This window comes from Hibiscus syriacus, unplaced genomic scaffold, assembly GCF_006381635.1.
Source record: "Hibiscus syriacus cultivar Baekdansim isolate YM2019G1 unplaced genomic scaffold, ASM638163v2 tig00110890_pilon, whole genome shotgun sequence".
NCBI classification, from domain to species: Eukaryota; Viridiplantae; Streptophyta; class Magnoliopsida; order Malvales; family Malvaceae; genus Hibiscus; species Hibiscus syriacus.
Window position 1 is genome coordinate 3,098,589 of NW_024062900.1, and position 10,706 is coordinate 3,109,294.

At 33.0% G+C, this 10,706-nt stretch overlaps 1 protein-coding gene across 1 annotated transcript; it reads right to left on the reverse strand.

Annotated features, from left to right (window-relative positions):
- Positions 1 to 2,376: 2,376 nt before the first annotated feature.
- On the reverse strand, positions 2,377 to 7,707 carry LOC120144654 (ubiquitin-activating enzyme E1 1-like). Its single transcript, XM_039158683.1, has 7 exons — positions 7,588 to 7,707; positions 6,994 to 7,373; positions 6,338 to 6,555; positions 5,273 to 6,067; positions 3,984 to 4,852; positions 3,460 to 3,892; positions 2,377 to 3,137 (listed from the first exon to the last, which is right to left on the reverse strand). The coding sequence occupies exons 2-7, from the start codon at positions 7,367 to 7,369 to the stop codon at positions 2,541 to 2,543; spliced, it is 3,288 nt and encodes a 1,095-aa protein (XP_039014614.1). The 5' UTR covers positions 7,370 to 7,373; positions 7,588 to 7,707; the 3' UTR covers positions 2,377 to 2,540.
- Positions 7,708 to 10,706: the final 2,999 nt, after the last annotated feature.

A 10,706-nucleotide genomic window follows, 5' to 3' on the forward strand; every position in this document is an offset into this window, starting at 1 on the left:
TAAACTTTTAATTTTTTCAAATCATATCTAACGTTTAGTTGTTGTTTCATTTTAGTATCCTCGTTTAAAACTTAACATGAAGGTTTGAAAAAAATTGAGAGTTTAGGTACTAAAACAAATCATAAATGATAATTTAGGTAATAAACGCGTTAATCTTTTAACGATAATATACTAAACTGAAATAAAAACTAAATGTTAAATATAATTTAGAAAATAAAAATATAAATTTAGGTACTAAAACGAATCAAAACTGATAATTTAGATACTAAACACATAATTTATCCTAGAATTTTATGTCATCGAGTTTTTTATTGGATCTAGGCTTTGACTTCAGTGGAATTTATTCCTCAACTTTCATCATTTAAAATTAGTTTGGGAATGATTCTAAGAATGAAAAAGTGAGGATAATTGGGTTTACTAGAAGCAAAAGTAGCCCTTAAGCTATATAAGATAGTATTTGTTCAAAGATAACTCCTAATCATTTGAAATTGAACTCTCACACCTGTTACATTCTTAGTGCTCGAACCCGAAACTTTAAGGAATAAAAAATATTGTTACTATCGAGATCGCTTGATTCATATATTTTAATTGGTTTTTAAATTAACACAAATACATGTATAATTATTTATTATTACTTTTTATTAATGTTTAAATTAATTGTTAAACATAAATTGATATAACTTAAAGTTTTTTTTTCCTTTACGTATATATATATATTATATATTGTCAAGATAACTCCTAATCATTTGAAATTGAACTCTCACACCTGTTACATTCTTAGTGCTCGAACCCGAAACTTTAAGGAATAAAAATAATTGTTTTACTATCGAGATCGCTTGATTCATATAATTTTAATTGGTTTTTAAATTAACACAAATACATGTATAATTATTTATTAATTACTTTTTATTAATGTTTAAATTAATTGTTAAACATAAATTGATATAACTTAAAAGTTTTTTTTTTCCTTTAAGTATTATATATATATATATATTATTTTTTTTCAAAATAAATATTTAAATTATTTTTTTGTAATAATTTTAAGTATACATGTTAAAAAGTACTTATAACAAAATTTTCTTAATAAAGTATTTCATATATAAAAATATTATTAATGAGTTGTCATAAAATATTTTTTTATATTTTTTTTATATTTTAAGTTGATATATTTTATATATCAGTGATAACAAGTGTAATTTCATATACTATTTTATAAATCTTAAGATTTTATAGAACATAACTTGTAATTTAACAAAATGTTAGGAAATAAACTCAATTAATCATTGATTTATTTTATTATACTTTTTAATAGATGTGTTTGTTTTATATTTTATTGCTTATGTAAAATGCGAGGTTGTTGTCAGGCCTGTACAGAATGACTTGTGGGTATCCAATTGGGTAATGGTTGGGGGAGTGAATTTGAGAATCTACCCGCGCGGACGAGTATGAATTTAAAAATTTTACTCTGCGTGGGTGGTGAATAGATAGTAGATACAAAAATATTACGTGAGTATAGGGATGGGGGAAGGGTTATCCGCACTTACCCTACCCAATTTGCCATCCATATTTTATATTCACTATAGTTTTCTCTTTCCCTTGCTTAGGTAGGATTAAAATTTGATTTAAAATTTATAAAAGAAATTGATTAGAAAAAGTACAAACATCATATTTATTTAGTTTATTAGGACGATTTCTATAAAGTGAAAATGAATTTTGAGGATGGATTTTCTTTAAATTAACTCTTTTGATATTATCCTATTAAATATTCTCTCTCATAAAATTTGTTATTTATTTTTTAAAATTATTTAATCGTAACTATTTTAAATATTTTAAACAATTAAATTTTATAAATTATATATTAAAAACTATTTGATTAAATGTTTTTAATATATTTTTTCATATTAATATCGATAATAAATTTAAAAAATGATTAACGAAAAAGTAATAAGAAACATATTTAATTTAATCGTTCAGAAGCAGTAAGTAAAAAGATTAATGGTCACCGACATAGTTGATTCGAGTGGCAAACAATTTAATATCGTTTAAGTAATGTCTTAGGTTTAAATTTATCTATAAAAAATCTCTATTAAAAGATTCACCTACCAAATTTAAGTGGACAACACATGTTGCTTCAAATTAGTCAAGATAAAATCTTAGATTAGAAAGAAAGAAAAAACAAATGGTGACGATTTCAAAATTTAGACAGTTATTTTATCTTACCCTTTATTACATCATTACTGTAACAAGAAACAAAATTGGAGTTTAGGATGAAAAATCTTAAATAAGTTAGCAGCAAACACTGAAATTTCATAATCACGCAACAAGCAGCAAGTTACCTATGCATGCATTAACATAAAGTAAAAGGATTATATCACATTCTGCAACAAAAGTAACTCGGTTTTTATATGAAATTTGCTACCGTCTAGCAAAATTAATCATAATCCGTTCTGTACTCTCATCGCTAAAACACCAGAATAGAAGAATGTCGATGATATCCTAAAATCACAGCCTTGTTTATTAGGCGGATTAACAAACACACCTCAACGATAGTAGATGGAGATCTGAGGAATGTCGATGTCATTATCATCATCATCCTCGCATGCCACCACCAAATCCAAGTGCGATCGGTAGGGAGGCAATTCTGCCTTGTCGATTTCCCGAGCCACATCCACTACATTCTTATCCAATCGTTCCATGTGTCTTGGGAACATGCTATTGAAGAGCAGGCAACTCCCATAAGATATGCTGTAAGCATTCAAGCCCTTGTCTTTGAGCCACTGGATGAGTTCCCTCAGAGTGGGATTACCTCTCAAGATCCATCGGTCCCACACAGTCCAGCCCATTTCCCGGTGCTTGATTATCTTGGGCGGAACTGGCTCGGCCATGGAGAACAAAGGCAGTGCTAGGTTTGCAAATGTATTTCTATAGTCTTCCACTTTATGCGCTCCATCTAAAACCTTGTACAGTTCAAGGCAGACGAGGCCAGTTGCCATAGCTGTGGACGTGGCAATTGCTGGTATGATTCTTCCAGCAATAAACTTTGCTTTAAGCTTATCCACCTCAGGAATGCTATAGTTCCTTGCCCTCATGTTGGCAAGCCCAGCTATAAGATCCATGTGATAGTTTGTATCATCATCCTGTGATTCGTGGAATTGCATTACCATTAGCATCCATCACAAATTGATTAAAACAACACACCATATTCAGAAGTCGTAAAAAAAAAGTAAACCTCAAAGCTAGTTTACTACAAACTACTCATACCAATTTTCCACCGGTCAAACACCAGAAAAGAAGCCTTACACTAAATACAGACAATTTTGGCAAAATAGCCGATCATAATAGCTACAAGAGTATCTAGAGATTAAAATAAATATATAATCAGTAAGATGGATGGCACAAAATGAAAGGGTTGCAACTTGCAAGAAATCAGAACAGAGAAGATGAGATTGAAGTTCAAACCTTTTCAAATTGAATTGGTTTCATCCTGAATCCTGGTGGCAGATTGTTCCTGCAATGCTCTAACTTGAAAAGTAACTCATTAATAACAGCTGCATCATCAGTAGATGCAGCGGAAATACTAGTAGCTTTCTCATCTGTCTCAATTTTAACACCTTCCTTTGGCTGAAAATCTGGGACTATTACCTTATCAACTGCCTCGGCCAACATCTTTGGATTCTTGGCCCAATCAGGGATCGCGATACCAAATGTTTCAGATCTAAGTATAGATGCTGCCATAATAAAGTTAAGATGGCTCGGATCAGCAGCTGAAAACAGAAGTGGACGTGGGAATCGCTTTGGAGCAGCCCAGAAGGGAGTCCCAGTACTGGTTGCAGCATCCTCAGGAAATGTGAATGTTAACTGCTTCACCCGGTTAACAAAGTAATCTTCAAATCTAAGTACAAAAGTAGCATAATGTCAATAAAATAAATTCTATAAGAAACTAATGCAAATAAATAATTTTCCTCAATCATCTAGACTACTACCTTAGGCGAGCCCAGGTGACACAATCTTTGAAGGTATCACATTTTTCCCGCTCAAGGCACTCAAGGATGCGCTCTAAGTTATCCTTAGCCAGAGCATCACCAGCATTTCTCATTGACGCGGCATATTCAGATGGATTGGAAAGATATGCATTCACTTCGGCAGGAGTTTTCTCAAGCAAGCCCTCAAACTCAGATCGAGCCCATGTCAAGCAGTGGTCAATGTTGTGTGGAAATGAGTGCACCGTGCACATGGGTGCCTGTTTTTCAGGTGGGTCTCTAGAGGCTCCATAGTTCTCAGTCAGATGAGGAATCACCATCTGGGTGTTGCATTTCGCACCAAGAGTTCCCGACTCAAGAAGGGGTTTTTGGAAATATAAGCACCTCTGATCAACATACAGTCTAGCATTGACATTATCTAATGCATTGATGACCACTGTTAAGTTATCCCAAAAATCATCATTAAACACAGACTCAGTTTCAGGACCGACACGATTTTGCAAAGCTTCAATTTTAAGCTGAGAATTTATAGATGCAGCGGCCGAAGCAGCAACAGTTGATTTAGCCTGCCCGATGTTCCAATCGCGGAACAAAAACTGCCTGCTGAGGTTGCTCTTTTCAATTACATCATCATCTGTGATTATAAGCTTGCCCTGACTACCACATGAAACTCCCATCAATGCCATATTTTTCAGAAATTCACAGCCTAGAGCCCCAGATCCAACCATAAACACTTTTGAATCCCCCAGCTTCTTCTGAAGTTTGGAGCCAAATACTGATATCTGTGCATCATAACGGCTATTCAATGGTTTATAATCACTCGGCTCCAAGGGTTCAGCAGGAAGAGACTCCACCGAGTCAAAATAGAAAAACTGTTCAAAGCAAATGAAAACGGTTAATTTTCCACTAAAAATCAAATTAAAAAGTAGCCAGTACCATATATCAGCTGTCAAAGTATTGCGCTAAATGAAGTAGCGCAGAATTGCCCAAATTAAGGCCTATGGTACCAGGCAGGAGTAGAGATGTAAAGATCCAAAAGAAACCCCCTCTATTTAACAGCGTCTCCAATTTTTACAAAAATAGAACTGCTTAGTTTGACATATTAATTTAACTGTGTAAAAGATCAAATAGGATTACAATTTGTCATTAATAGAAATATAGTCCAAATAGCCTAATTAGAACAAGTTACCATCTAAGCATTAGCAGCCATACATGCATGCATAGATGGAGACCATCTAATATAGACATGCAACAATGAGAAAAATATATGGAAGAGAGTAGTTCAAACTAACCTGAAAAAGAGGATGAAATTTTCCAGAACATGCTTTAACTACCTCTTGTCCCACAATGCCTCCAAACATGGCAGCCATGGGATTCAGTACTGCCCTGGCACCAAAGGCAAAGTGCCTAAGAAGTTTCAACTTAATGTCTTCTACTTTACCCTCCCCAAGGCATTCATTGATGTTAGCAGCAATAGATGCAAGCTTTTGAGCATCATCTTCCGATCCAGCAACAGGGAAGCGGCCAACTTCACAGATAAACCTATCCAGTGCTTGGAACGCAATGTGCAGGAGAGGTGGACGGTCGAACTTTGAGAAATCACTCAGAAGAAAATCACCAGGATCTTTAAGAGCTTCCTTCAATGGCTTAAAGTTCAACACCTTGGGTTGTTTCACCTGAGTGACAATGCCACCTTTTACATATGTATCAAAATTTGTGGTGTCCTCCTCAAGAGTAAATGAGTATGGCCTCGCACTTTTAATCTTCCGTGGCTTTCCATCATTGAGTTCTGTCATCCCCTGAACTTCAGAGAACACAACAAGATCCCCATCTTCAAACTCAAGCCTTTCATCATCAACACATGATACTAGGGCAGGGTTGTCATTGCTGATGGATGCAATTATGCCCGTGTGTAGTTCCTCTCCATCAACATCAAAAACAGTAAACTCGGGACCAAAGTCACAAAATACAGTACCAAAAAGGCCTCTTACTTCAGTCTTGATAAAGGAAATTGGAGGCAGATGATTATGGCAGTAATCATTATACTCGAGAGCTTTTTCGAGAGTTATATCAGTGAATACAACAACCTGCACGAATTAGAAAGTAACTAACTGAACACAGAAAGACACACAAAAAACATAATATAAGAGAGAAAGCAGAGAGAGCCACGAACACTCGACCAAAATCAATGGTTAAATCTTATTTTTCCAAGTGCCAACATTCCATAGTCTGGTTAGAAGCAAATCTAGTTGAAGAAACTGTTATCGGATTGCACTTTTATCCTCAAAACTAGAAAACAATTTTAAACAAGCAAATCACAAGAAGCCCAAACTTAGGCAATGAATAAAACAATATACCTGGAAATCAGAAAGTTGTTCTTTGGTCAAATTGGTAGTTAAGGTGGAAATGACAACAGCATTGTTTAGCTCCTGCAACTTCTGAACTGAAGCAAATGCTCTATTCTTACCAACATCATTCTCCGAAAAAACAAAACTACTGGACAAATCCCACATCTCCACCACTCCCTCATCATGCAAGGTCACAGACTTGACACCAGCAAGAATGAGATTTTTGGCTGCAGAAACAAAAAGACATTGAAGTAAACGTTGGAAATCATAGAATAGTTCCGCACTGCAGATCATAAACTCTACATACTGTGACAAGATCACTCAACCCTAAATGATAAAGCATATTGTCAAGCATAAAAATCCACTTGTGTTGTTTGAAACACCACAGCTATTGTATAAGATAATAACCCATCTTATAATTGATAACTAGAAATGATAAAGCAAGAAAGGCTATGTTAACAACAAGAATTGAACATATACTCGACCAACGCCGCATTAAAGCAATCACAATCTCAAGGTCACATTCATCGTGAAACACAAGAGCAAGTTGTCAAAATAATATCAAGAAATAAAATATCAACAAAACAGAGCCAAATGATACGAGGAACTAAGGCAAAAGACGAGAAAAACAGGAAAAAGAAAAAGAAGGCACAAAATCAAAATACCAATTTCAGCACCGAGGCCCTGCATGCCAGAGATGAGGATATTCGAGGCAAAAAGCCGGCGCATTGTCTCGCGGCCATACACAGCAAGCTGCCGGCTGTGCAGATCCTCATCTATATCATTCAGATTCGCACCCCCGTAAGCCATGACCCGCGGCTCAATCACGCTAGTGCTACTGCAGTTACTTCTGTTGTCCCCGACGGTTAAGGTTTTGTTATCAGCAGTCAAATCGGTGGCATCAGCAGCGGAAATATGATGTTTCTTGATCGGCGGAGTGACAGCAGTGTTGTTTATGTTGTTGGTGCTATTATTACTTTCAATCTCTCCTTCTACAACCTCTCCTTCACCAGCTCTCTTTCTAGGAAGCATATAGTGCATTAAACTGCCGAAAAAACCATAAAACCCCAGAAAAACGACCGTCAGGGCCACAAATGTAGACAGTTTCATACTATCATTTATACCAAACATTTCAGATTTATTAAGGAAAAAAAAGAACAAAAACCCAAGAAAGATGGGTAAATCGAACCTTTAATTTTATCATAACTATTATTCTTTTATTAAGATTTAAGCGATTGATAAAAGAAAAAAAAACGTACCGATTAGGACTCTGAATAAGAAGAGAAAGGAATCTGAGGGAAAGGAGTAAGTGAAAAAAATCTTTAGATTTGGATTTGGGTAATGTGAGGAGATGAGAAAGGAATGCATTGATAAAAGGAGAAGGAAGGGCATTTAGGGGGGCATTTGGGGATTTCCCATAAAGAAAAGAATAAAAGAGAGCTTCTGCCTAGGGTTTTGGCTTTGCTTTGTAAGCAACTATTTCCCTCTCACTCTCTCATCTTTTGAGAAATATTAGATTACGGTGGTACGCAGGTTTGCTCAGATGGGGATCCTATGATACTAACGGTGGATGATCATATCATGGATACATGTATAAATCCAAATTTATCTTTTGAGTACTTACATACTTAGTCCCTAAACTATCAATTGTATTTTATTTTAGCACTAAAATTTTTATTTGTTTCAAAACTATTTCTAATGTTTACTTTTAGTTTCATTTTAGTACACATTGTTAAAAACTTAACGACACTACATTTTTATGGGTACACTACATCATTCATTACTTAATTATATTCTCACTCCTATTGTAGTCACTAAAGTTTAATAATTTTCAATGGAACTACCCAATTTTCAAATTGATATAGTTTTAATCACTCTAACTTATTTTATTAATTATTTTGTGACATGAAATTTTTGTTATTATTTTATTAATATATAATTAAAATAAAAAAATAAATTTAAAAGTTAGAGTGATTAAATTAGGATTAATTTGAAAGTTAAGTAATAAAATTAAAAAATTAATTTTTAATGATAAAAAATAGGAGTGGGAAGAAAGTTGAATGATGAATGATACAATTTACTCATAAAAATATGCCATGTATAATAGTTCTATTAAAATTTTTACAGTAAAGTACTAAAATAAAATAAAAAGTAAACATTAAGTATGATTTTGAAACAAATGAAAGTTTATGTATTAAAACGAAATAAAATTAATAGTTTAGATACTAAATGTGTAACTTGCCCTTATTTTTTTGTACAATATTTATGGTTTATTTGTTTCATGAAAAATCTAAAAAGTAATTTTTATAAAATGAATTATGTTTTTTTTAAATATTTCTGAAAACTATTTTACTGTGTTTAGCTGATATTGTGCAAATCATTTTTCACTAGTTGATAACTTTTTTAGAAATTATTATTTATTATGAATATCAAATTAATAAATAATATTATTTATTAGAAATATTAATATTATTATTTTTAAAATATTTTAATAATATATTTAATATTATATATGTCAATGTTATTATTAAAATATCAATTCTATAATTTTATAAATAAAATATTATGACTATTTTAATTTATTAAAATAAAATATTATAAATCATATTAATTATTTATTAAAATAAGACTTTTATATTATTAAAGTAATAAATATTATTAATTATATCAATTACTTATTAAAATAAGGATATTATTATAATATTAAAAATTATAATATTAAAATAAAAATATTATATTGTATTATTAATATTTATTAATAAATATATTTTAAATACTTTTGCAGACCACTGTCTTATATTTTGGGAGGCAAAGGCGACGATGGCTATACACTTGAATTTTTTTCTAAGTGTATACGGTGAGAGCTTGGGTCAAATGATTAACTTCGACAAATTGGGTATTTTCTTCAGCTCCAATGTGATTGATGAGTATCGACGTGATGGTAAACGTATCCTAGATGTTTCTAACTCCTCTTTTATGGAGAAATACCTAGGTCTCCAAGTGCTCATTGGAAGGGAAAAAAAAGAGAGTCTTTGCCCATCTCAAAGATAAATTTCATTCACGTATCCACAATTGGTGCATTCGTACGTTGTCCCAAGAAGGTAGGGAGGTATTTATAAAATCAGTTCTTCATTCTATTTCATTATTTGCTATGAATTGCTTTTTGTTGCAGGAAAATCTGTGTTCGGAGCTAGAAGGAATCATGGCTCGTTTTTTGTGGTAGAAGTCTGAGAGAAAATAAGGCATACATTGGTGTATATGGAAGGGTTTAAGCGATTTGAAGGAGTCGGGGGATGGATTTTCGAGATTTGGCTAAGTTTAACATAGCGCTCTTAGCTAAGCAAGGTTGGAGGTTTATAACCAACCCTTCATGTCTTGTTGGTCGAATGCTCCGTGCAAAGTACTCCCTAAATGAAGATTTTCTCGGTTCCAAATTGTTGGAAGCGTAGATGGGCTCTCGATAATTTATAACTCTCTCAAACATTTATTAATACGAGGTAAAATACGTTACAACGACACTATCTCAATATGACAACGCTACAACACTAGCTGCGGCTAGTTTACAAACACAACATCGCTATTCTAAGCTTTGCTAAGCTCTCTCAAATTCTCTCTAGCTTTTCTAAGCTATTTAATCATATTCCATCTCATTCATAAACTAAAGGCTAAGCATATATATATATATATAGGTTATATAATCGACTTGTTGAGGACTAGATTCCTCCTTATTTTACCTTTAATGTCACGTTTAATATGCTTAATGGTTAAGCATACATATGTCGAGTAGCTTTGTTTTAGATAGGTGCTGCCACGTCCAATTCTACACAATTCCAGGTGTTTCATTTCTACCTTTGAAAATTTTTGTATGTACTGCTGCCAAGTTTGTTGATGCCGACACTTTAATCTTTAATAATCCAAGTGGACAATCTTTGCCTTGCTTAATTATTAAATAATTCAAGAAGCTTCCACGTTGATTAATTGTTAGCCACCTTTCTTGACTTTTCAAAGTCTTTTAGAAATCAAGTTTGATTTCTAACACTCCCCCTCAAACTTGATTTTCCATTCCAAGTTTTTCTCCACTTGTCTTCTCCAATCGATTCTTCATTTGTAATGAGATCACTCTTTGCAAAGAGATTGAATAGTGAAACATTATTTAATTCATAATTATTGTACCTTTCTGGTATTCTTCTCTCTCTTGTGGATCTTTGAACTTCTGTGGGAGGTGCTTCAAAATCTTCTATTATGTTGCTAGCATCGTTGCTGCTTGACGATGATGGTAGATTTTGTTGAGGACCTTGATCATCAGCTTGTTCATCTTGATTGATAAGATCATCATCTTTATCTTTATCTTCAAAAAATAGACCTTCAACTTTCTTTT